Source organism: Zootoca vivipara, chromosome 5, assembly GCF_963506605.1.
Source record: "Zootoca vivipara chromosome 5, rZooViv1.1, whole genome shotgun sequence".
NCBI lineage: Eukaryota > Metazoa > Chordata > Lepidosauria > Squamata > Lacertidae > Zootoca > Zootoca vivipara.
In genome coordinates this window covers 69,767,355-69,794,055 of record NC_083280.1, presented here as the reverse complement: position 1 = coordinate 69,794,055, position 26,701 = coordinate 69,767,355, and the positions used below count along the sequence as shown (strand labels likewise).

Sequence of the window (26,701 nt, the reverse complement as noted above, 5' to 3'; positions counted from 1 at the left end):
TGATAGCATGTTTTTGTTTTGTTTTTTAAAAAGCTCCTTTGCCATCCATGAAATATCATGCAAAAAAAGCCTCACAAGAACTTGTACGCAAGAAGTGCCTTTCCAGATATATTTTTGCAGAGGACGTGCAAATGTCTGTGGGTGGGTGGGTGTTTGATAGCAGTATGATTGTGAGCACTAGCGCTGGTGCACATGATTGCTGTAACCGACCAGCACCTCTGGTGGAAACAAGCAGGCTTTGATGTCCTTTTTATTGAAAATGCAAATCAGGGCACGTATCTTCCACGGAAGGATAGCTTCTGGGTAGATAAGAGAGCTCCTTGCCCCCTTTCCCATGACTACAAAAGCCAAGAGTGACAAAGCAAAGTATCACTTGCGGAATATACTAAGCTAAATATGAGAAATTATGTAAGCTTGCTTAATGCTTATTACTGATAAATAACAATAATAATTATAATAATAATTTTTTATTTATACCCCGCCCTCCCCAGTCAAAACCGAGCTCAGGGCGGCTAACACCAATAAAATTACAATAAGATATAAAAGAAAAAAAAACCGCTGGGCCCTGGTCTCCTGTGAAAGGGCGTTCCACCAAGTCGGGGCCAGTACTGAAAAGGCCCTGGCCCTAGTCGAGACCAATCTAACCACCTTATGGCTCGGAATCTCCAGCCACAGAATGTTGATTGTCTAGGTGTGGAATTTCTTAACAGTCCTGAACACAAGCTTGGTAGAGGGTTCTGCAGCAGGGGGCCAGACCCTCCCTGCCCCAGCTATAACAACATGTGGATCAATCTAAGACGAGCTCTCTGAAACCGCAAGCAAACCATTTCCAAATGAAACTGCAGCCCGTTCCCCACTGACTTGCCCACTCAGCTCCTGAGATCAGCAGTTGATTTCTAACTAATCTGAACAGACAGCAAACACCCTTTGCTTCTTGATGTCTCCGTCCTCTCCCTGTTGTACTCCTCCCACCATCTCATTTGCACGTCCAGCCCTGCCCATTGAAACTAATCGCCAAGTATAAACAGATCCATGTCTGTCTTAATAGCAGAGTGAAATGGTAAAGAACAGAGGGAGCCACCAAAGGTGTGTGGAAATTCAAACCACATCCATGCTAGGCTTACCTGTCTGTAGGTGCATATGATGATTTCCCTCAAGTGATAGTGCATGGGTGTCATCGTCTCACTCACGGTATCCAGTGCCATATCTACTTCCTTCTTCATTCGGTGTCCCTCCGGCAGCATTTGCACTACCTTCATGACCACCTGGCAGACAAAAGCCCAGCTTCACATGAAACCTTCTCTTTCACAAAGAGCAAATATTAAGCTGCTGAAATTTTCTTCTGGGGAAGTAAAAAAGGGAAATAGCTTGCCCCCCAAAGACCATTTCTGGCATTCTGTTCCCTACTAGTTTTGTAAAAACACCACATAAGGGACAGAAAAGTAGCCTTGATGAAGACAAATGCCAGTCTCAAGAATGTACACTTAGCTCCGACCCTTTAGGTCCCATTAAAGCAGCCTTGCAAATAAGCCCACAAAAGTTACCAGCCTGCAAAAATGTCTTACTGACCTCCTGGGTATGGTGGTATAAACCCACCCAATAGCATGGAAGATGTGGATCATGCCAGATTCAGATCAGCACTGACAAAAGATTCTGTTCCTCAATATTTTGTTTTCTTTCCTGAGCTGCAAGCTAAGGCGGTGCCGAGTTGCGCCCAATATTGGGGCGCATGCATAATGTCACATGTGTGATGCCCCCCCACCCAATCCAGCCAGGCCAACTTCTCCCACCATCCCACACCCATCCACTGCCAGCCACCTTACTTTTCTGAAAAGGATGTGCAGGCGAAGATGCTTCGCCCTGCACGTCCCTGGCAAAGATCACCTGTGTTCCTTCTGAGAAGGTGCTCTGATGATCGTCAAAGGGACACATGGGTCGAAGATGCTTCACCTTGCCAGGTTCCTGACAATATACTCAAAAGGATATGGCAGGGCTAAACATCTTTGTCCTGGTGTGCCCTTTTGAGGTTCACCACATTGGGTGGGCCTTCTTGAAAATATGGGGGGTCCCCGGAATTCAGCTACTGCAGAGGCAGCAGGAGAGATGTGGCAGAAACTGATGTCCGCAGCAACCAAGCAAGATGGAAGATCACCTGTGCACTCAGGTGCATTTGTGGCGATAGTGCTGATTTATTTATTTGTGGTGGTTAAGGCTGCCCTTTCAGAAACATTACCTGAAGAATATTCTGCCGCCTAATTTTAAAAGTGGAAGATACGCACCTCAAACTCTCCTTTGGTGTACTTGGCATCAGGCACGCTCACAATTTCATCTTCAATCATCTCAGGGATTCCCTGAAGCACCAAGAAGAGGAGACTTAGGTTTGATTATTGAGCAACACAAGAGAGAAACCATAACAGTATCAAAGAATTACTAACTGCAATGTATGACTGCTTATGAAGTTAGTAACATGCCATGTAAGACACAGGGAACTGCGAATATTTGTAGAATTCTGGCACTTTTTACTTTCTATGTTTTAGAAAAGGTATCGTTCTTTTTAAAATGTATCATTTATCCATTATTTCTACAGTATTTATGTATCTTGCATAGGTTAAGAAAATTCCTTTAAATCCCCCCCCAAAATATTAAAGTGGTTTATGTATGTAACAACAGCAGCTAGGATTCTTTATGTGCAGAAGTGGCAGGAAGACGTTCCCATGAGAGAAGGATGGATAAGCAAGATAGTGGACTGTGCAAAACTGGGAAAAATTAACAGCAAAATTAAGAGAATCTAATGATGAGTGTTTTATGGAAGAATGGATGCCTTTTTCGGACTACTTAAAGAAATATTATAGTACGATGAGCTCGCGAGCAGGATTTGAGCTGTGAGCAACAGGAGTAATTAGATCAGGCATCCCCAAACTGCGGCCCTCCAGATGTTTTGGCCTACAACTCCCATGATCCCTAGCTAACAGGACCAGTGGTCGGGGAAGATGGGAATTGTAGTCCAAAACATCTGGAGGGCCAAAGTTTGGGGATGCCTGAATTAGATTATAATATTGTAGTTTTGATTTTAAAGATAGAAAATAGGGTGCAACAGAAGAGGAGAAACACCAACTCTAAGAAAAACGGGATGGGAAGCCAACAAAAATAAGAGAAAATATATTATTGTGTCTTGATTGTATATGTTAAAAAAGCTGAAACTTAATAAAATATAATGGAAAAAAGACTAGTCCTTAATATTGTTCTGCAGAAGCCGAGAGACTTTTAACACCAAGAAGATTTAAACCCTGGGCGCTGCACACATTTCAGGAAGGATTTTGCCCATAATATCAGGTACCCCTCCCTGCAGAATCCCAGACCCCTCACAAAGTGGGACACGGTTCTCCAAATTAGTACATACGTTGAAATGCCAGAGGGTGAGGACAGCAATGACCATGGCTGTGGTGGTTCTTCCTCTGCCACTGTGGCAATTGAACACAAAGGCTGTGCGGGAGTCTTCGGCTAGAGCACCCTTCATGGCTTCCAGCAGCTGGTCAAAGTCCTACAGGTGGCACACAAAGGGCATTTGTGAGCAGCCTAGTCTTTCTCAGGTGTGTGTGTGTGAGTGTGATTTTCATAAGTGCTCAGTACTGTACTCACAGCATGTGCCAAATGTATGTTCTGTCCCTCATAAGGCCTTTAGGTGGCAGCAATGTACTGATGTGGCAAATCCACTAGGTTGCTGCAAAGGGATGCTAAACAGCACCTAACTAATGCATATTCCGATGCCTCTTTTAAGGAAGCGAACACAAGGTTTATTGTGGGGGACAGGCTCTCCCCCATCCAGGTGCCAAGCAGCCTGAGACTTTATTTGAGTCATTGAACTGTGTCACATAATTGGGAGAAGTGCAAAAACCACAGGACAGTGGCATTTCATGAAGCACAAATCAGGTCTGTTTACTTAAAAACACAAAGACTAAACAAAACCCCTGGGGGCATCCCTATTGCAAAATCAAGAGGGCGGGGCAAAGGGGGGTGGGAAAAAATAATGGCTCTTGGTTTTTGTCGAGCTGAACAAATGGTCTTAGGGAAAAACATTATGTGTTTTGTCCTAAGACCATTAATTATTTTTCCACAAGAGGCTTCACTGCCTTGCCCCCTACCCACCTACCCAAAAAAGAAAGGCACCCACAAAAGGCTGGGCTATTCAGTAGAAGACTAGCCAAGCGGAGAGAAAGGTTGCTTAACTATCAGCCATCTTAAAATTCTCCATGTGGGAGAAGGGGGGGGGGAGAGATATGGGGTCCCTTGTGTGGTGCTTACCTTTTCCTTAGGAGCACAGAAGTCTGGGATTGGAACCCGTTTATACACCAACCCCTGGCAGGTGCTCTTGTGCTGGTTGAAGATCTCCTGCATGGTCAGGCATGTCTTTAACATTTTCATCTGCTTCTCCTGCTCCAGATAGACCTCGAGCCATTTCTGGGATTTTAGCAGGTCATTCTTCAAAGCAGATTCGAGTTTCTGAAGGAGGGAAGCAATGAGGCCAAACCAACAAACAAAAAGGCTCATGAGTAATTACAACAGTTAACTATGTAATTACCGGTATCACTTTTCGTTTCCCTCTGGCCTCACTTACTTACGATTCACCCCTCCCCACAAACCTGGTGTGCCTACTTTTCGTAACCGCATGCATCAGACAAAAAGGAATGAGGTCGATGAAAGCCGGTGCCATTAATAATAACGAATTTTAAAAGATGTTTAAATTGGTGCTCCCCCCAAAAAAAACCCAAAGCCTTTTTGCTAGGGTTAATTGAGACGGAGGCTCTGAAGAAACTGACTACTCTTTTTATGCATGCAACAACCGCGACCAGAATTCTATAAGTGCAGAAATGGAAAAAGGAAGAGATTCCAACACAAGAAGAACGGCTTGAAAAAGTAATAGATTGTGCTGAAATGGCGAAAGTGACTGCAAAACTAAGAGACCCAAATGATGAACTGTTTATGGAAAACTGGAGGCCTTTTTATACTGTTGAAGTATTATAGTGATATTAAATCGTGAGCAAGACTCGAGATATGAGTGGTGGTGGGGAAAATATAAGATAGAGTTGGGGGGGGGTTGATAATAAGCATAATACAACAACCAAGGAGAAGAACAAAAGCACCAGGGCGGGAAGGGTGGGAAGTCAAAAAAGAAATATATAAGAGAATGGTATATTGTATGTGAAGTAAATTTGTTTAAATCTTTGAGAAACAATAAAAATCAATTTTAAAAAAAGAAAGGTGATCAATTTAAGGCTTCGATGTGCTCCAAGGTGGAATTAAAAAAATTAATGGAGTGAGCCAATATTACTTTCAAACTCAATTCTTCTGATAAATAATGCAGGGGGAGAACAAGCAAGGCTGGCATCTATTATTTCTAAGAAAGAGGATCGACCAGCTCCCTATGGAGACACAAGGGTTAAATCTGGAAAAGACAGCAGTCCTTTGTGATGAGCACACATTATTTACTTGCATGCATCAAAATGCCACCATGGATGCCCCCCCCCACCTGTTCACTCCTGCATCATAACAGTTTAAAAACCAGGGCTTGGGGTGGGGTGGGGGGCACAGCAGTTAGCCTGTCACACCAATACAACAGCCACAATGAAAGATGCAACATGCCATTAAATGTAAATACATAGTAAGAATCTCCTTGTCGGATACTTTTTAACTGCACAGCATCCTTAGGAGCACTATAATTTTTTCCCAATTCATGCAGAGTGGCTGCCTGTTGTGAAATGCTAACTGCCCCAGATCAACCCAAAAGTTTCCCAATACTTGCCTGGTGAAGGAAAAAAAAGAGAAGTTAAAAGCGCCTGAGATCTCACCTCCAGCTGTTCAGGTGACGTTGCAGGCACTGTAATCTGCTGCTCCAGGTTGCCAACCTCCCGGACAGTGTAGGTTTGCTCGTTCCCTTCTAGGACCACATCTTCACGAAGATTGACCCACAGGATATGGGAATACTTCCTCTTCGTATCTGTCAGGTAGCTCAAGACATTCCCGATAGCCTGAAGAAAATGAGTAACGGTGGTCTTGTAGTAAGGTTAAAGCTTACTGGGAAATGATATATAATGAATTGAAAAGGATGTTTAAAAGAACGTTTGTAAAAAACAAAACAAAAACCCAGAAGCTTTTCTTTCACGAATTATAGTTATAGGGACAGAACGACCGAAACTTCATAGAAACTTATTCATGTATGCTTCTACAGCGGCAAGAATGTTACTCACCCAAAAATGGAAAGAAGCAGAAGTCCCAGCAAAGGAAGAATGGATACAAAAACTTATGGAATATGCAGAAATGGCGAAACTTACCAGAGGCATAAGAAACCAAGATAACAAACTTTGTATAAAAGAATGGAAATGGTTTATTGAATATTAACAGATTAAATTGTAAACAGATAAGAACACTGGCAGGATTGTTGTAATAACCTGCAGTTTTATAAGAGTAGACATTTAAAATAGATGAATAAATGAGCAAATTAAGTTAATTTGGATATGCAGAAGATATTAAAAATAAGTATAAGGAACCGCAGAAAGAGGGGGAAGGAAGACAAGTTTTGAAATGTTAAAATGATTGCAAAATTAGTGAAATGCATAAACCTGAAAAGCAATCAATCAATCAATCAGAGAATGAGTAACTACAATCATGCCTGCATTTATAAAGATTAAAAAAGCAACAACCCTACAACTGGTTAGTTGTGTGACTGTTTCTCAAGGGCTCTCTTTTGTTTCCACAACTTCACAGGTGGGGGGAAATCTGGAATCTCCACTCTCTTTTTATTTTATATTTTAAGGATCAAATTCCTGTTTTGATTTTTAAATAAAATAAATAATAATAATAATAACGCCTGTTTTTAACTCAAGAGCTCTCTGGCCCTATCTCAGTCTCTCTTCCCAGAAACTACACAGCATTGTTCAATTACCTTGGCATTCGGCTGTGCCATCCCATACACAGGCATCTTGGGGACTCTCCGGAAGTTGGCCACGCTCATCTCCTTGACTGTGCTGAGGACATCTGGAGAAAACCTTTCATTCACCACCTGCGGCAGAAGAAATCTCTAAAGGCTGCGGCAAACAACAAGGAGATCAATTACATCCAGAAGTGGGAGCCAGTGTGGCACAGTGGTTAGAGTGTTGGACTATGAACCTGGGAGACTTAAGGTTCGAATCCCCACTTGGCCTCAGCCTAACCTACCTCACAGAGTTGTTGTGAGGATAAAATGGGGAGAACTGTGTATGGCTCCTTGGAGGAAAGGTGGGATATAAATGTAGTTTTGGTAGTAATAAATAATAATAATAATAATTCTTACAGAAATGTAATAAAATGCAGAGCTGCTGCCCAAGATGGCTCCAAAGAAGGGTGTTCAAGAGCCAAGCAGTGAAGGCAGGCTGATCAGGGTAAATATATTTAACAATAACAACAACAACAACAACAACTCAAAAGAGTTGACTCACCAGCACCCGTGCCCCCTTAGTTATCTGCTCCCCTGTGACCACAAGCTCCGACAGGTTCATGTTGGCCTGAAGCCTGTATAGTTCAGAGTGCCTGCACATCCATCGGCTGAAATCGAGGGCAAAAGCAAGGGGGTACTTCCAGTCCAGGAAAGGGAGAAAAGACAGACAGGGACACTGTCAGAAGCAGGCTGCAACCCAACGTGCTGCACACATCGCAAGTAATTGTTACAAAACATGGCATCTTGTTGGCACAAATACACTTTATCTTCTCCTTATGGAATAAGGCACATTGGCTGAAGATGCTGCTCGTTGAGGCCATAAGCTTAGCAGCAGAGAGAATTATGTAAACGTTTTGTTGGGAATGGAAGACAGCAGTTAGCCAAATGGTGGCCAAATCTGCTGTCGCAGCACAGGATAGAAGGTTGTCCTTTTCCCTTTCCTTTCCTGTAAACCAGTGTTTCTCAACCTGACCGCTGGTGTTGCTAACTAGGGATGATGGGATTTGTTGTCCAAAAACAGCTGGGAAACACTTGCTGTAAACTAACATGGCAAATTGTCAAAGGGGTTTTGCTTGATTTGACTGAGCTGAAGGTTTCATTTATTACAGAGCTCGTAACGTTTTCATCATAGTGACCACTGAGTGAACGGTGAAGAGCAGTGGGAATGACAGTGACACTGACAACAGCCAACTTGATGCCTTTGGCCAGCGCACTAAAAGTTTATCTAACACAAGCCAACCCTCTTTACAATTTGATCTGACCACAGACTCCCAAGAGCTTGCCAGCAGAGAAACTTTTGATGACTGGATGGGTTCAGCATTCACTTCAGTCTCCCTGGGGTTCACGTTCAGTTTCCATTGTGTGCAAGTGAAATGTTTAAAAGGGTGGAACTAAACAATGTGGATTCAGCATTTCGCAAGGACCCCCACTTTCCATGTGGGTCTGCTCAGGCTTCCCCCACCCCACAGCTGTGGTGCCTAGGCTGTGGAACCCCCTCCAAGCTTGCTTTCCCCTCTTCCCTCCCATTTCATTTTCCTCCTGTGTTTAGACAGCAAGTCTTAGGGGGCAAGGGACCATATTGGAACTGGCTTTTGTAAGCTGCTCTCAGAGCCTTTTTTGGCTAAAAGGGAAGGCAGGTATAAATGCTGCAAATAAATAAACAATCCAGAATAATTTCTGATTTGCTTTCAGAAACTTAGGCTCACTGGTCATCTTCAATGGGAAGGCAGGAAATAATAATGATGACGACAACAACAACAATTTATTATTTATACCCCACCCATCTGGTTTCCCCAGCCACTCTGGGCAGCTTCCAACAGAATATTAAAATACAATAATCTATTAAACATTAAAAACTTCCCTAAACAGGGCTGCCTTCAGGTGTGTTCTAAAAGCCTGGTAGTTGTTTTTCTCTTTGACATCTGGTGGGAGGGCGTTCCATGGGGCAGGTGCCATTACCGAGAAGGCCCTCTGCCTGGTTCCCTGCAACTTGGCTTCTCGCAGTGAGGGAACCGCCAGAAGGCCCTCGGCACTGGACCTCAGTGTCTGGGCAGAACGATGGGGGTGGAGACGCTCATTCAGGTACTGTATACTGGCTTTAAAGGTCATCACCAACACTTTGAACTGTGCTCAGAAACATACTAAATCTCTTTATACTTTATACTAAAATGTATAAAATCTCTTTAAGAACAAAGCAAGCAATACGAGGCTCTGAAGAAAGAGGCTTGGTGTCTGGTTCCTACCCCTCTTGGCACTGCAACCTCTAGTTCCACTTTCCCTGACATATGTAAGATATCTGTGCCCCATCACTGGGTACACCTGGCAAGGGTGGAAAAATGCACAGCATCATTTAGGAGCTCAGGGAAGAATACTCACCTGTTCATGAAGGTAATAGTTGAAAGCTATCAAGTAGAAGTAGCGCTCAAGGCTCTGCAACGTCCTCTGAAGGAAATACTCTTTGGTGCTGTTCCCCTACAATGCAAACACACAAATAATAATATTACTAAGAGGCACTTGCCGTTGTTGTTGTTGTTGTTAAATTTGCATCCTACCCTTCCTCCCAAAGGAGCCCTGGGCAGCAAACACCAAGTGACAAAACAATAAAAACATCTTAAAAGCAATTCCAATACAGGCACAGACTGGGACAGATCTCAGCTTAAAAGTTTTGAAGAAGGTGGATTGTATTTGGTAGGCACCAAGAAGACGGAAGCTGTGTAACTTTCAAGGGGAAGGGATTCCAAAGCGTAGGCACTACCACACTAAAAGCCTGACGGTGCAGAATGAATATCCTAATAAGAAGGTATCTCCAGGAGGCCCTCACCTGCAGAGTAGGGCTAGGCGATATCTGGTTTTCAACACCCATGGAATTCCATGGTTGAGTGAGGATTTGACTGATTCCCCCTGTCCAACTCCGAAACTAAACTATATTGGCTCTCCATATGGAAAATGTAGAACTTTAACATTTGACTCTATTTATAAAGGGTCTACATTCTGCTTTTGGGAGGTGTGGCAAGGACAGAGAAAGAATTTGGCAAGTGGTCCAGTGGAAATCTGTGACATTACATAATTCCCTCCCGTTAATATTTACTTGTTATCCCATAAGAGAATTCCGGCCACAAGTCATTTCTCAAAGAGATTTAGGAACATGCTCAGGACTGAACTGAACATTCTCCTGCATGGAAAATATGCAGCTACAGTATGTGTTAAAGGGGGAGAGAGAAGAGATAACTGGACACGCTCCACATTTAAGTCTCCCTAATTATCTGTGGGGTGAAGGTGAGGCAAACTGTGACACACTTTATGGCTGCCCTCTTAACATTCATTTGTCGAGTGAGCGATACCATGTTTTTTGTTACCATAAACTTATATACGAGCCTGTAAACCAAACGGTCCCTTCCTGCCTTTTCTCGGTGAAAGAAGACTGAATGGTGCAGATATCAGATTTATATGTGATTTATCAAGACAAATGTAGCCAGCCCACCAACTGTGGCCTGCCAGGTACCCGTCAACCTCTCCCATTTTTGCAGTTCCAGATTTTTTGGGGGGGGGGGAGGTAAAGAGAAGGATATTTAGCCTCTCTATAGCAGGCAGCCATTAGTGGCTTTTGAGATGGAATCAGAGGATTTACAAGCTGGAAAAGCATGGCATACACTATAAACATAGATTTACACAGACACACATCGCTCTTCCTCCATGATGCATTTTGTCCAATGAGAACATAACCCCAGGGAAATTTTCCATTGTTTTAAGAAGAGCTGTTGCTGTGTTTGAACTTCAAATAAACAGTCCCTGTGTTTGAAATGTAGAGCGGGGTCCAAAGGCTTATTTCTCAGAGCCGCTGAGGACATACGCCAGCCGCATCCTGCAAAGGCCAAACTGAAATTCACCCCGACAGGAAAACCAGGGCTGCATTCGCAAAATGGCTGCTCCTGAGCTCCATTTGCAAAATGGAGTGGTTCTTCCCCATCCTTTCCCCCCTTGCAACAAGCTCATGAGGTAGATAAGGTTGTGATGAGACAGTGTCTGGTCCAAAGTTACCCAGTGATCTTCAAACCTGAGGCTCAAGAGCCGGGCCCTATCATGAGGCACAGTAAGGTAGCTGCCTCAAGCAGAGGGTCAACGCTTGGCACACCAACCAGGTTGCTCCTCTGCAAGCAGGGCTTACACCTGCTGCCTTTTAAATTAAGAGAATTCAAAGGAAGCGCTTAAATCACACTCCTGATTCTTCCTTTAAAGTGGTATCACCTGACACCATAGGATGCCACACCCCTGACAGGTGGGTAGCCCTGCCTACCAGTCACAAGTGGTCTGCAGAGGGTGGATTAGAGCAGGATTAAAGAACCTCAGGCCTGAGGGGTGAATGTGGCCTTCCGAGCCTCTCTGCCTGCTCCTTGGGATTCCCGCCAGAGTCCACATCCCCTTTTCCCCACCACGCCCCTCCTTGGCGTGTTTCTGATGGGCAAGAATGCATCCGGGAACTCCCACAATGCTTTGAAGCATTATGTCAGGTGACAGGATGTCAGGTGATTCAGTTGGATGGAGGACAGAGGGGGCTGTGTGACTGTGGCCCCCAGAACAATGACTAGAAGGGAATTAAGACTCTTCAGGCTAAAGAAATGGTTCTCAACCCCAATTAAAGTACTAGGCAACAGAAGAGGAAGAGGAAGAAGAGGAAGAAGAGGAAGAAGAGGAAGAAGAGGAGGAGGAGGAGGAGGAGGAGGAGGAAGAGGAAGAGGAAGAGGAAGAGGAAGAGGAAGAGGAAGAGGAAGAGGAAGAGGAAGAAGAAGAAGAATTTGTTGGGCAGCTTCCAACAAATTAAAACATTAATAAGCACAGTAAACATTGATGAAACATTAAAAATTGAAGGACTGTTACTTCAATCTTCTTTTCCAAGGTGCAGCTGCCGTCGCTTCCTTGCAAAAATTAAAAACCTAGAGTTGGATATAGCACTTTTTTTACAGGAGACTAACTGCAGCTAACAGAGCTGGATTAAGGCAGGGATGAGGAACCTCAGGGTGGGAGCCAAATGTGGCCCTCCAGACATCTGTATCCGGCCCTCGAGATCCTCCTCATTCCACACCCCTTCCCCAGCCAAGCCCCTCCCCCCCCGGGCCACATCCTCACCAGCCCTGCCTTGCACCTCCCATGCCTGTCAGACACAGCCCTTGCGAAGGAAGGAAGAGAAGAAAAAGAGACAAAGGCATTGCATAACTGTCAAGAGAAAAAGACCCTCAGGTATGGGAGGGAACGAGCTTTTAATGAGAGTTCAGCCTTGCCACCACACATTGCCCCAGTGGTGTAAGACAGTTTCCTTGCAAGTGCAGGGCTCCTTGGCTCCTTCAGCCAAGCAGGAGGTGGAGCAGAAGTTAAATCCCTTCTGCTGTGAGCTCTGGCACCACTACCTTCTGGTGCAGCCCTGGCACCACCAGCCCCCCTGGAAGAAAAGTACTTCCCAAATGCGATTATAAAAAAACAAATAATAGCAAGCCATTTTATCTTCAATGGCAAGTGTCCTCTTGAAAAAACAATATATCCTTCCGGTTTCCTGAATAAACATTAGGAAAGCTTTCTGACTTTCAGTACAAACTGTCCTCGTTTATAGCCGTAATTTACACCTGAAGAATTTCATAGTCTATCCTGTTCATGTCTTTAGGCACATGGGGGGGGAGGGGCGATGCAGGGAGGGCAGGGGAGAGACGCACCCAAAAGGAAAATTGAAGCAGCTTGTCCCCCTGTGCTCATCTTTCCTTTTTCACATTTCTTGTCAACTATTAGCAAAAAACTGCATGTCAGGAACGGAGAGTGCATTTTCTCAAAAAACGAAACCAAAAAATCTAAGAAGCAGCGAGGACAGATGGAGCCGAGTCCCGGAACTATTGAGAACTGTACACACTAATTAACAACAGTGGGTCCAATAAGAGGCAACACATAACACCGACAATGAACTGGTATGCAAAAGGAGAAAATGTCTAATGAAGCTTGGGAGAACTAATGAGCAAGTATAATTTCTATAAAACATGCTATGCTGAATGGGGCTACTCCATGGCCCTTGGAAGTCCTTGGAAGATTTTTAATGTACTACGTATAATACTTATTTTTTTAAATGATTCTAGGGAAGCAAGATGCTACGATATTCTGCAGAGGCAAAGTCACATGTGCATGTATACCAATATAAGTTCCTAGCTAGAATGAGTTGCAGCAACACAACTAAGCCACTTCCCCGCAAAGCTACTGAAAGTTGTTGTTGTTTAGTCGTTCAGTCGTGTCCGACTCTTTGTGACCCCATGGACCAGAGCACACCAGACACTCCTGTCTTCCACTGCCTCCCGCAGTTTGGTCAGACTCATGTTCGTAGCTTCGAGAACACTGTCCAACCATCTCGTCCTCTGTCGTCCCCTTCTCCTAGTGCCCTCCATCTTTCCCAAGTTGTTAGGATACCCCAATTCCCCTCACAGAGCTACAATCCCCAGAGTGGTTTAACAATCAGTATCAGTATCAAAACCTTTATTGGCATCACTTGCAAACATTCAAAGTAAATAGGCCAGTACGATCTTGTTGTCATATCAGGGTTTAACAATCAATCCCTCTTCCCAGGAAACTCTGGGAACTGTAGTGCTGTGAGAGGAATAGGGGTCTCCTAACAACTCTCGGCACTTTAAGCAAACTACAGTTCCCAGCAGCCATGGAGGCAGGAATGACTGTTTAAAGTGGTATGCGACGGCTTTAATGTATAGTGCAATGGAGCCGAAGTCCAATTTTAAAAGGTGGGCTTTCTTTCAAGGAAGCATCAGTTGTGAGCTGAGTTAGACTTACATTAAATATCCCAATGTCCCTTAGAAATGCATAATTATAACATGGGCCAGACCCAGCTGCAGACGCCACTTTAGGAAACCTAATAACGCCATAAGCTTAGGTCAACATTTTAAGTAGTAAACTAATTCAATAATTAAATTAAGTTAAATACTTAAAATTTTAAGAAGGAGGCTCAGCCTGACCAATACCTGAATCCGATAATCTTCTCCAATCCCTTCCAGCTTCTTCTTATTCTCGTAAATGGCTTCCTTCAGGTCATGCATTTCCGAACACAAGGAAATGGCGGAATCCACCTTAGAAAGCCAAAAGGCAAATGTCAATCTACGCAAGAGAGAGGATTCCATCCCCTTCAATCTCTTGCATGCTACATTTGCCTCCCATTGGTCTTATCGCCCGGAAAGGCACTCCCCAGTTTAACAGTACAGTTCAAAATTGCGGTCACTTTCTGGACAACCTTCAAACTTATCAAGTTCACAGGTAATGGAAAAGTTTCCAGCGTAGATGCATTCACTTTCTTCAGGGGGTGTGTGTGTGAGAACAACCAGGGAGAATAAACTGCTTTGGTTTTGACTGTGCTGATCTCTTATCCAGGTTTTATTAAATTTGTTTTACTATTCCATGCATTTGTATAGAACCCCACAAAAAGGTGCTGGTAGGTACAACCTAATTAAAAGAAAGTCCATCATCAACCTCCATTATGCAAAGAATGCTAAAGGAGCAATGCCACCAATGTGTGCGCCCCAAACTTTTCATGCTGGTGACACACTTTTTGGACACGCATCATTTTGCGGCACAGTAATTCAGCTTTACTAGCAAACCAGAGGTTAAGCTAACCCCTTTCCAGCCCCAGGAGCTTGGGGAGTGTTCGCGCGACACACAGTTTGGAAAGCTCTGTTCTACTGGCTGTTGTGAAGAGAGCTTTGACAATCGCTTCTGGACAACTGCGATAACACTGCCTTGGAGAGATACGGCGTGCTTGGTTCTACATCAGCAGCTGCCGTGGGCAAGGACTTCAGGCAGCAGCAATTGGGGGGGGGAGAAAGGGAGTCAAGAGAAAGGCAAGGGCAGCAGGGGGTGGGTGTCGTGGACTTTATTGCCAAGGCTCCACCTGCAAATCAATGCAAATTTGCTTACCTCCTCAACTATCTGCTGGCCTTTCGGTACTATGTCAATGAAGGTCTGAATAATTCGAAATCGATCCCTTGGCAAAGATTTAGTGGGCTGTGGAAGGCTGTAATTGGAAAAGGGAAAAATATGATTTCTTTAATGTGAAGTGAAGTCTCTCTCTCTCTCTCTCTCTCTCTCTCTCTCTCTCTCACACACACACACACACACACACACAAAGCTATGTCAACTTGAGAGCACAATTCCACCCATTCAAAAATATCCATCAGATGTAATCCCCTGCTCCATACACCACCACTCTCATATAGACACACACAAGCCATGGTGATTATTATGTCCACACTCAATGAAATATCATTTTGCTTCAAGAGCTGGTCACTTATATACTACTGCAGGAGTCAATAATGTCTCCCAAGCCAATTATTTCATAATCCTTTTTTTCCTGTTCTGCATTTTGGTCATCTACACGCAACATCTAAAATTCACAGAATCAAGGATTTAGATCATAGAATCACAGAATCGTAGAGTTGGAAGGGACCCTAACAGTCCTCTAGTCCAACCCCCTGCAATGTAGGAATATAAGCAGTGCATGCTTTGTTTTCCCAGGATAATAACCCTAGAGCAGCCTTTCTCAACCTTGGTTCCCCAGCTGTTGTTGGACTACGACTCCCATCATCCCTGACCACTGATCCTGCTAGCTAGGCATGATGGGAATTGTAGTCCAACAACAGCTGTGGACCCAAGGTTGAGAAATGCTGCCCTAGAACATCTAGGGTTCCCACACGTGCTTCCGCTATAGTTTATGGTGTGGCTCAGTTACTTGAGGCACTGCGAACTATTTGCACTGTCATACTTGCTCCCACCAATCCAAGTTATAGCAACAATGGAAAGTAAGACACTGTGGACCAGGGTACAAAGACTGATCTGCAAGGGAGAGTGGTGTATGGAGGCGAAACCTAAAAGAGTATTCTGTCCCCTTGAAACTATATAGTTCCAAATGGAGTACAACCCCAACATTTGGATGTAAGGGAAGCCAAGATCTCCAATGCCAGTCAAACCAACACTCCTCCCTCTCAGATTCATTTCCATTATGGAAAATGGATGAAAAAGCATACTTACTCTTGTTTCTGCAGCCCACCCTTGCGGTGATAAAGCACCAGAGTGCCCAAAACCATGCCTAGGTTGGTCCTTCCGACTCCTGTTTGGCAGCTGAAGAGCAGGGCGGGAGGAGGCCTGCTGGGGTCTTGGAGAAGGAGCACATTTGGACTTTCCTGCAGGACAAAAATACAGTGCAAGGACATTTCTTGGGCTGCCATTCCCTCAAATTGACATCCGATGGGGCCAGAGGAGAGGCCTCTTTTACAACCTGGGAAATAACAGGCTTGCACCACTGCAGCACAGGAGGGAGAGAAAAGTACATGGCAGAAAGAGGGTAGCGGGCATTTCTCCCAAACTAGTCCGCCATCTTGTTCATTCTGCTATCAGGGGGGGTTGATAAGTTATGTTGCTCATGTCACATATGGTTTAATCCAGGGATGCTGAACTTGTAGCCCTCCAAATGCTGCCGGGACTTCAATTCCCAGCATCCCTGACCTTTGGCTGTGCTACCTGGGGCTGATGGGAGTTGCAGTCCCACGCCATTTGGAAGGACACAGAGTTCCCTATCCCACCAAGCACACTGGACTTGTGATTGATATCTCATGCTAGATTGCAATCTTCGTGGGGGGGGGGAGAAATCACTGATTTCAAACAAAGTCCAAACCGCAAACTTATTTGGGGCTTGCATAAAATGTACAACATCTAAGCCAGACATCCCCAAACTTCGGCCCTCCAGATGTTTTGGACTACAATTCCCATCTTCCCCGACCACTGGCCCTGTTAGCCAGGGATCATGGGAGTTGTAGGCCAAAACATCTGGAGGGCCGCAGTTTGGGGATGCCTGATCTAAGCAGTCTCTAAAGTAAATGTGGAAAACCAGAATGCTTCAACTCCCAACTTATACTGGAGTGGTATAGAGGATACAGTTGACCGGGTGCCTTAATAAATAAACAGAAGAGTTGGCAAGAAGACAAAAAGTGATTGACTTTTACATGCTGCTGCTGCTGTTTCTTTTACTACTGTTTGATTTCTTTTTTTAATGATGTACCATTAGTTTGTTTTTAAAATGAGCTGCCTTGAGTGCTCTTTGTGGAGTGTGGTATATAAAAATGAACACAAAAAAAAGAGAGAGAAGCACATTCCAAAATGGCTTACTGTCCCCAAAAGCCAGGAAGATCTTCTTACACACACACACCAAAAACAAAAACCTTTCTCAAATTAGTTTCATATATTAAACATGGTTGAAAACTCCTTGGGAGGCAGAAATATTGAAAAATGCATTTCTATTCCTTGTTATCGACAGAACAATATTTCCTTTCTAAAACAATCTTATGCCTGCAGTTTCAAGCCTCGCTGATTTCAAATAAAATCAATGAAACTTTTTGAAAAGTGTTTTGAACTTGTGGCTGGGTCACACACCTTTTTTAAAAAAAAAAAACCTGTGTGGGTAGACATTTGGGTTTTTCACATCAGGCATCCAAGCATGGTCGCGAAACTCCAGACATGCTCCCAAAGCGAATATTGGTATACCAACAAATGCATGTACTCAGCTTCAAGCTCCGGAGCGCCAAAAAAATCAGCCACCACTTTTACTTTTATGTGCATGGCAGCAGCAGGCAAAAGGAAGGAAAGATAAACCTTTCACCAACAAACGGCATCCAACATGCGCTACCTTACCTTGAACAACCTTGCATGTTGCCACCTGTTTAAAATAGAGGATGCTCAAGGCAGCTAGTAGACCTTAACATTCTTTGGCAGCCCTTACCCTGAGGAAACTGATGAAAGCATCGAGTTGTGCTTCCAAGGGGGCTCCGTCCATAGGCAAAGGCAGCCGGTGGTACCTGCCAAGAAAGAAGGCACATGCTACCGGGAGCAGAGAGACAAAAACAGCCAGGATCAAAACTATAGGTGATTTTTTAAATATATATTTTTACACTGCGTTGTCAATTCCACGCCTCCAGAAGTTAGGGTAATTCAATGTGCCACCATGGAAAGGAGGAGGAACCCACATACGATGCCTGTGGCAACCTGCTAAATTCAGTCCACTCGTCCCCCCAGTTGTTCCGTGATAAGCCTCTGTAGTAGGGCCGTGTTCGGTTCTTGCCATTGTTGTGTGCCTCAGTGGTGTAACAGCCTGCTTGCTTTCTGAACTTACAGGCTGTGTGCAAGGTTTCCCCTCTCAACAAAAATACTTTTATTCTTTAAACACCATTACCATTATTATTACAGTGGTACCTTGGTTCTCAAACGGCTTAGCTGTCGAACAAATCGGCTCCCAAACGCTGCAAACCCGAAAGCGAGTGTTCCAGTTTGCGAACGTTTTTCGGAAGCCGAATGTCTGCTGCGGCTTCCGCTTGAGTGCAGGAAGCTCCTGCAGACAATTGGAAGTCGTGCCTTTCGTTTTCGGAGTCAAACAGACTCCCGGAATGGATTATGTTCGAGAACCAAGGTTCCACTGTATTATTATTTATTATTATTACCTGTCCTGACAATAATTTGAAATTTAGAATTAAAAACAGTTAAAACAAATTACAGTCACAGGAATATGATGGATAGTCCTTAGTATTATACCAGACACACCTCTGTGGGGTGTTCCACAACTTAGGGGGGGCTGCCACAGAAAATGTCTCTTCCAAGCTGCCACCACTTATGAACATAGAAGAATACTAAGGGGGACACAACTGCTAATCTATTTACAGGTAAAATGTTTGTCCTTGAGGAAAGTACAAAATGTTTTTACAGTTCTATTACCTTACGGGGGGGCGGAACCCTTACTAAAACACACACACACACACACTGAGGAAAAGGAAGATAAAATGGGCAAAGAACATTTGAAAAGAAGAGATAGCCAAGTTAACAGGAATGATATAATCAAGCAGGGGCGGTTTTCTTTTCTCACAGAAAAGTTACCTGTAAGATGGCAGCAAGAAGACGGGCCTCTTATACACTTCTTCTGTCACGTGGATGTCTTCTTCATAGCGGATTCTCACCGAATGGGGCTCATCTTTGAAATGCTCGATATCGTTGTAGACGTAATATGTGTTCTCCTTCAGCTGGGCGAAGTCATGTATCTTCAACAGATAAATCCAATTAACCAACCTGAGAAGAGCTTTGCTTTATAAAACACGCCTCCACAACTTCCCTACACACACACACCCTCCCAAAGAGTACCCACTGGCCTAATATTTTACCACAGAGACATTAGAACGCCATGCTGTTCTGGTAAATTTCAAGTTAGAGGAATAAGTCCATTCTACCCAATCACATGGTTTATCCCGGTAGGAGCTGTGCCACTGAATCGAGAGGCACCATGGCAGATATCAGCGTATCCCGCTGAAAACTTAACGGACAGGTTACCATGGCAACCTGGGAACCACTTCCTATCCCCTAGCCCAGTCCTATCCAGTAAGGCAGATGCTACTGAAACAATGCTGGACTACACCATGACAAAGGGGCTCCCAGAATACCATGCCAATATACCCATTTATCCTCTCAGCAGAATATGAAGTTGTCCAATATGGCTTCCCAGTTCTACAACACAAAAATATCAGTGAACACACACACACGCATACTGACTTCCCATCAATAAACTACATGACCAGCTGAATAATTCAAGTTCGTACCTACCATCTAGCTATATTTTTAAAAAATACCAAAAAAAAAGCCAGAAGATCTGGAATAAAGGACTCCAGTGCTGCCAGTCCTGAGCTAGACAGATCAATGGTCTGACTTTAAGAACTAGCCCAACTAGCCCAGCATCCTGTTCTCACAGTGGCTAGCCAGATGCCGGTTGGAAGCCCTCAAAGCAGGACCCGAGCACCACAGACACTCTCCCCACTTCCGGTTCCCAGGAACAGGTACATGGAACAGCTTCCTATGTCTGCTGTAGTGGAATTAAGTGGCAAGGCACTGAGACAAGGAATGAATGGACAATCCCATCTCTAGCAGGTCTCACAGTACCGTGCAACCTCCTCAGACACTAAAAAAAAAACCCACCTCTTTCCGTATAGAGAGCTCCAGGTTTTCGACTTTGACACCCCTGTGCAGGCTGTGCAGATTTTCGTGCAGGTTCTCCTTTCCCCTGGGAGTGTAGGGCATGAAGTCGTTGTCCACGTGCAGAAAAAGCACGGGTTCCTCACGGACACAGAATACGATGCACTCCTGCTGCAACAGAGAGGAAAGTGTTGGCTAAACGGTGTTGGTAAGCGAAGATAAGAGCCCGTTTGTGGCATTGCCACTTTCCTATGGGGCACCTCTCTTTTTTTAAAAAAAAAAAACTTCTAGCATTTATTTTTGACTCTAGTGACCCTGACTAACTATATGGACTATGTGCTACATGAATAACAGCTCGAGGCAAAGCTCCTAGGTGCTGTTCCGAGAAGAATAAAAGATTCACTACATCACGGTCTTCATGTACATATTAAAGTGGAATCTTTTCGTTCTGTTCCCACTCAACAGCTATATTTGGATTCATCGAACACATGTACACATGTGGGAGTGGGAGTGTAAGAACACCACGCACATATTCGTATAGTTATAGGGACACGGAAGCATGAGGCTAACGGCACATCGTAGCAGAAAGCAGATAGGAACTTATGACATAATCAGAAGCACACCAAGGCACACACAAAACTGCTTTGCTAACATCTCAAATGTAGAACGGATGGGCAACAGATTTCAGTAGCGCCTGTGTCCTCAATCTGATAAAATTGACAGCATTTACTTGGACTTTGTTATTTTGACTCCGGTGCAACTACTCATCCTACTATTTCATAGTTTGTTCGTCTTGTAATTTTTGTAGGTTATCATTGCACTCCCTGTTTTATATGCATTACAAAATGAAATGATAATAATTAAAGGTTTACAAAAATAAGGATGTCATCGTGCCGGTCCTCAATGATTTCTTTATTCTTTGTTTCATTAACATGTATACACCCGATGGTTGTTAAAAAAAGCAGCCTCAAAGCAAATAGCGAATGGGATTTTTAAAAGTAAAATCATCAGTATGAACAGCCCTTATGCATTGAAAGAACATGTGGAGGGATGTGGGAGTAGTGAACTGTTGTTCTCATTCGCATTCTGAGTTGTGCATTAGCTTTACTTCCATGCATGCACAGACCTTATGGCCGTCGCTCTGCAGTTTCTGCAGGACCTGGTTGAATCCGTTGAGGGTGGGCTGGCCCATCCCAAACACAGAATATCCCCCTTTCGCCTGCCGAAAATTCGGAGCACCGCAGCTGCTGGCAGTGTTGAGGACATCTAGCTTGCTGTATACATCACGGACCATAAAATATTTCCCCTGTAGAGGGAAGGAAATAAGAAAGTAGAAAAACTATAATGCCTATTTCAACATGGAAAAGAAGGCAGGATGCTATGGGCTAGATTCAGCTGTTAAGTCCTGCTAGCGGAAGCCAGTGCAAGTTTTTCTGCTAGTGCAATGAGCCTTTTTGCCCCCATGGGCCACCCAAACCCCACAAACTTGACTTTGGGAGGGTCAGGGGAACCTCCAAAACAGGGTCCAGGGGAAGGAAAGGGGAGATCGTTCCAACCGACAGGCTTAAACGCTCACACTGGTGGAACAATCTCCAACCAACTTTTTCATACAACGCATAAACGCAGAATTTGCTGCCACAAGATGCAGTAATGTCCACTAGCTTAAATGACTTTAAAAGGGGATTGACACAGATTCGTGGAAGATATACAGCTATCTACTGTACTGGCTGTAGGGAACCTCCTACCCAGAGGCCATTTGCCAGATGGGCCAACAGCAGGAGAGGGCAACTGACTTCATGCTCCACTTTCTCCAGAGACATCTGGTTGGTCACAGTAGGAAGGGGCAGGGAGTGAGGAGAGGCTGTTCTTACATCCTTATGCCTCAGTCCCTGCATGCTGGATGCCCCGAGCCAAGTCTACGGCGCTCACCTGTACAAGGTAATGCTCCGGAGTAGACTCTGTAATCCGCCCCACAGTATAGCTGGCCTTCAACAAGTCATCATGAATCTGAAACTCTTCTTTGCAATTGTAGCTGTAAGAAGCACATGGAAGAAATTCATAGTGGGGTTATCTGCAATTAAATTATAAATTATAAAACAAAAACAAAAAACCAGTGTAACCAATACTGCAAACCACCGAAAGATTTGGCAGTAGATCCCAGTCTACTTTCTTTCCACCCCTAGTTTGGAGCACTGAGAAGAGATGAAAAGAGGTGTTAAGATGTTAGAAGTCTGTGAAGAGGAGGCTGCCTTATATAGCTCAGAATTGTCCACACTGGTTGTCAGCAGCTCTCCACAGTTCTGGGATGCTGGGAATTGAACCTGGCACCCTCTGCCCGAAAGCAGATGCTCTGCCATTGAGCGATGCCTCTTCTGCCAACATTCTGGTCTGCATCTAATCTTCCCTTCCCACTCTATGATTCTGTGATTCCATGGCCTGCGATTCTAAGACAATGGTTCTCTAAGCTACCAGCACGGAGGTTCAAGGAATTTCAGGAACATCACAGGTTGGAGGGCAACTCACGTAATGACTACAGGTGCCACCTTATTGGTAATAATCGATTTGGCCTTGTTGTTGTGGAGGCCGACCGTCTGGAAGGAGTGGATGCTGAGGGAATGGCGGTCGTCCATCGTTCCGCTGCCGTGGATATTCTCAAATGTCGCCGTCGTCGTCTGCTGAGCTGTGCTGGCAGTTGTACCCATAATCCACAGGCAGCTGTGCAAAATCAGACAGTGAAGAAAGGATACACGGAAAGATCAAAAGACTGCTTTTTCCGGGGTGAGGAGGAAGGAATACAAATATATCCAGGAAGAGGAAATTTGGATTTGACACAAACATACATAATCCTTTTAGAACAGCGGTGTTTAAACCATTTTCAGGAAAGCCCTGGAACTCCTAAAAAGTTTACCATTACCTCCTCAACAGGAAGGTAAGCAATGACTGACAAGCTCGTCCACCACCTACGATCTTCCCCTACGGTAGGTATGCAATTGTGATAGAGAATGTTGCACACTCAGTTCAGGAAAGGAAGATGCTGAAAGCAGTAAGTCCGAAAGCCACCCATTTATAGTTCCACCAGTTACGCTTATCTTGACATTTATAGATGGGTTTTGTTGGCTTCTAAGCATTAGTGGAGTACAAGACTAGTTTGAGGAAGTGGCTATATCCTCCGAGGAATATGCAGGATATTTTTGCACCGCCTACAGCAGTGGTTGGATTCCACTACAGACTCCCCCCCCCCCCTCCCCAAACTGATCCCAGATATATGGGCCTTCTTTCATTACTGGGAAAACACAGAGAGATACACCTTGAGTGCTACCTTCTAGGTCCCAAGGCTAAGCTATGACTCAATAAAGATTCGGTTTCATTTAAACTCCTGGAAACTAAGTCACGTTAAGCTGCAAAACGCAGGACACACACCACCCACACACTCCCGCACCGAAGTACGAAGTTGAGCCCTGCTTCTTCCTAATCCTATTCATAAATAGCTTAATAACATTCCAACTCTCACAGGAACTTGGACACCCTTTGTATCTAAGAGAGCTTATGACAAAGACAATATTTGAACTGGAAGCTTGTGGCTACAACAGTGTGAGCCAGTATCCCATTTTTAATTAGCGGCCCGTTCTTCACCCTTTCCTCCCCACAGCATCAAATCCACACAGGCCTTAGAGGCTTCTCTTTATCTGTCACCGTACAGTAATCTATTTCCCCATCTTTCTCCAAGTTCACATACAGCTATACAGAGAGTGTCATGAGTGCCACTGCCTTCATGCCTAGTCCCATGCAGAACCATGAAAATATTTGGAACGTGACACTCCTAACCGCAGGCGATACTTGGCTCCTTGGAAGAGTCATACAAAATGTGACGTGCGAGTGTCACACATTGTCATACTTATCTGGCAACCTCTGGGAATCACAGCACCCTCGCCCCTCCACACTTTGCAGCCACCAATGTCATCTGCCCCTTCCAACTTTTAAGATAAAATACTTTTGATGATCGTTTGGTTGGGGGGCTGTCTGTTCCTTTTTGTGGGGGGTGGGAAGTGACTTCCCCTTTCTTCTTTGTTTTGAGAGTGGGAGGGGGGTTGTCTGTTGTTCTGCGGACCCAAGCATGACCAGTTTTGTTTGGGTTGGTTTCTTTTATTTTTTGGTATTTTGAGGGGGCCGTGAGCATGTGCAAAATGTTCAGCAGCCCCCACCCCACCCCCACCCAATACACACCACCTATTTTTTACTTGGGCAATTCCTAAAGCCAAGCTCTCTTGCCACCTTGTAACGGCAATTTAACAAACAGTAGTAGCTCACAGCAAGGGTATTGTGAAGCAGAAACTGAGCTTGTAGTATCGCTGCAGCCTAAAGCTGCACACCACAAGCCACTTAACTATGTCTATATTCCTCTGTGTAGTAAGGCTTGTGGACTAGAATGATGAAGAGGAATGACCCTTGCCTGAGAAAGCAGCTCATGCCACTATCAATGCCTTAAGTCAGGCATCCCCAAACTCTGGCCCTCCAGATGTTTTGGCCTACAACTCCCATGATCCCTAGCTAACAGGACCAGTGGTCGGGGAAGATGGGAATTGTAGTCCGAAACATCTGGAGGGCCGAAGTTTGAGGATGCCTGCCTTAAGTCTTTGAAATGTCGTATGATAAGGGTTTCAACTGCTGCTGCAGCAGCAGCAAAAGACCACCCCTGCGACTCCTTCTAGAATTTAAACTGATTAAAATGGTACACCTTTTCGCCTATTAACCAATGGGTAGTAAGAAAGGGGGTGGGCAAATATGTAACTGGCCCACCTTGAAGCCTCATTCTAATGAGAATTTTGCCGTGACAGATGCAGCTATTTTATATATATATATAAAACAATGCATGGGAAAGAAGAACGAATTTCTATCAAAGGGCCCAAATACGTTTTTGTTTCTAAGTCAGCCAGCAGATGGCACACCTGAGCAAGTGGGTGAATGGGCAAGTAGCTGATAGACAAAGAGACACGCCCACTTCCTGCAAAATTCCAAAGGAATGGAGTACAAGCCAGCATATCACGATACTGATCATAGCAGGTGGGCTTTTGACACCCAAAGTTTTGTTTTCTAAGCACACTCCATGAAATATCTGCATAGTAGTATACCGTGTACATGGGGAAACAAAGAAGAATATTTAAAATTGGAATATTCCTGCAAGATCCCAATAGGTAGAATAAACTGTGTGTGTCAAGAAAGACTGCTTGGGTGTGGCATCTATAGGGCTCCTCCTACCTTGTGAACTGTGAAAAGCCTGTTCACTGCCTCATATTGCTCAGCACATTGTCCCCCTCATGTATAGCCCCACAGAATCACTGTTCCTTAATCCCAGTAGTCCCTCCACATTATTGCAAGGCTGAGGAAATCAATGGTCTTCCAGAGGCTAGACTCCAACCACCACCATCCCTGACTACTAGCCCCCAGGGGGGATTATGGGCTGCAAGTCTGTCATCCTTACCTGTGACAAAGCACTTGAAGGATTTAGATTAGAGGTAAAATGTTGGATTGAGTTCTGTGCAGGTTCACACACCAGTTTGCTCCAGCCCAGATATAGCATGGGTGGGGTTCTCTCCCTGACTTCCTGTCCCAGTGCTTCCTGTTTCCTTACTGGGTCCCGATTCTCTCCCACTTAGGTCTATTGCTCATGATCAACCCTGTAACTAACCCAAGTGCATGCAATTGAAGCAATCCCATTTTCTGCCCATGCTTCCATTTCCTCTCTTATTTTAGATTGTAAGCCTCTTGGGACAGGGACTTGCCCTAACTCTTTTTTGACAAGTGCCACAAAACAGATGGTGTTATACGAATGATTTATAATAAGACAGCTAGAGCAGGAGGCAGAACATCAGAGCTTCGTTTGCTTGCCTGCTTGGATCTTCCGTTAACGAAATGTAAAACTGGCTGCATTCCCGTCTCCCTAATTGGTCTGCCTAATTGGCAGAGGAGCAGACCAAAAACTTCAATTAAGCCAAGCAAGCCTTTATCTTGATCAATAGCCTTACCTGGATTCCTACCCCACCCAAACCCTTAAAAAACCAAACCCATGTTTTTTTTAGTTAGAATGTTAAGGGCCCCTGACCATCAGGTCCAGTCGTGTCCGACTCTGGGGTTGCGGCCCTCATCTCACTCTATAAGCCGAGGGAGCCAGCGTTTGTCCGCAGACAGCTTCCGGGTCATGTGGCCAGCATGACAAAGCTGCTTCAGGGGAACCAGAGCAGCACACGGAAACGCCGTTTACCTTCCCACCGGAGCGGTCCCTATTTATCTACTTGCACTTTGATGTGCTTTCGAACTGCTAGGTGGGCAGGAGCTGGGACCGAGCAACGGGAGCTCTCCCCATTGCAGGGATTCGAACTGCCGACCTTCTGATCAGCAAGCCCTAGACTCTGTGGGTTAACCCACAGCGCCACCTGGATTCCTTAGTGAGAATGTTAGGACGCAACATATCAAAGAAAGCCTTACCATGGATGGCTTCAGACCGCCATTTACCCAGTGATAACTTGCACACGGCCATTTGATTTATCTGCAGCATCCTGCCAACTGGTAAGGAGAATTTTACTGTTTCCCCAGACTTCTAATCAGGTGGCTTCATTGTATGGTGCCATTCTTCTTGCCACCAAGCAGGATGGTGCAGCCTAGCCAAGTGGTCACATGCACACTGTGGTTAAGTTACCCCTTGGA

At 44.7% G+C, this 26,701-nt stretch overlaps 1 protein-coding gene across 4 annotated transcripts in view; it reads right to left on the bottom strand.

Annotated features, from left to right (window-relative positions):
• Nucleotides 1–26,701, bottom strand: part of PALD1 (phosphatase domain containing paladin 1) — a 96,421-nt gene that overhangs the window by 31,025 nt on the left and 38,695 nt on the right. For all 4 annotated transcript variants that reach the window (XM_060274899.1, XM_035137654.2, XM_035137657.2 and 1 more), the window contains exons 2-18: nt 22,523–22,714; nt 21,929–22,031; nt 21,126–21,305; nt 20,003–20,167; nt 18,917–19,077; nt 17,772–17,847; nt 16,028–16,179; nt 14,918–15,014; nt 13,972–14,076; nt 9,347–9,442; nt 7,473–7,607; nt 6,941–7,057; nt 5,847–6,026; nt 4,303–4,500; nt 3,401–3,541; nt 2,280–2,351; nt 1,125–1,265 (exon numbers count right to left, since the gene is read on the bottom strand). In XM_060274899.1, the coding sequence (XP_060130882.1) occupies nt 1,125–1,265; nt 2,280–2,351; nt 3,401–3,541; nt 4,303–4,500; nt 5,847–6,026; nt 6,941–7,057; nt 7,473–7,607; nt 9,347–9,442; nt 13,972–14,076; nt 14,918–15,014; nt 16,028–16,179; nt 17,772–17,847; nt 18,917–19,077; nt 20,003–20,167; nt 21,126–21,305; nt 21,929–22,031; nt 22,523–22,714 (2,311 nt within the window). The remainder of the gene's footprint in view (nt 1–1,124; nt 1,266–2,279; nt 2,352–3,400; nt 3,542–4,302; nt 4,501–5,846; nt 6,027–6,940; nt 7,058–7,472; nt 7,608–9,346; nt 9,443–13,971; nt 14,077–14,917; nt 15,015–16,027; nt 16,180–17,771; nt 17,848–18,916; nt 19,078–20,002; nt 20,168–21,125; nt 21,306–21,928; nt 22,032–22,522; nt 22,715–26,701) is intronic.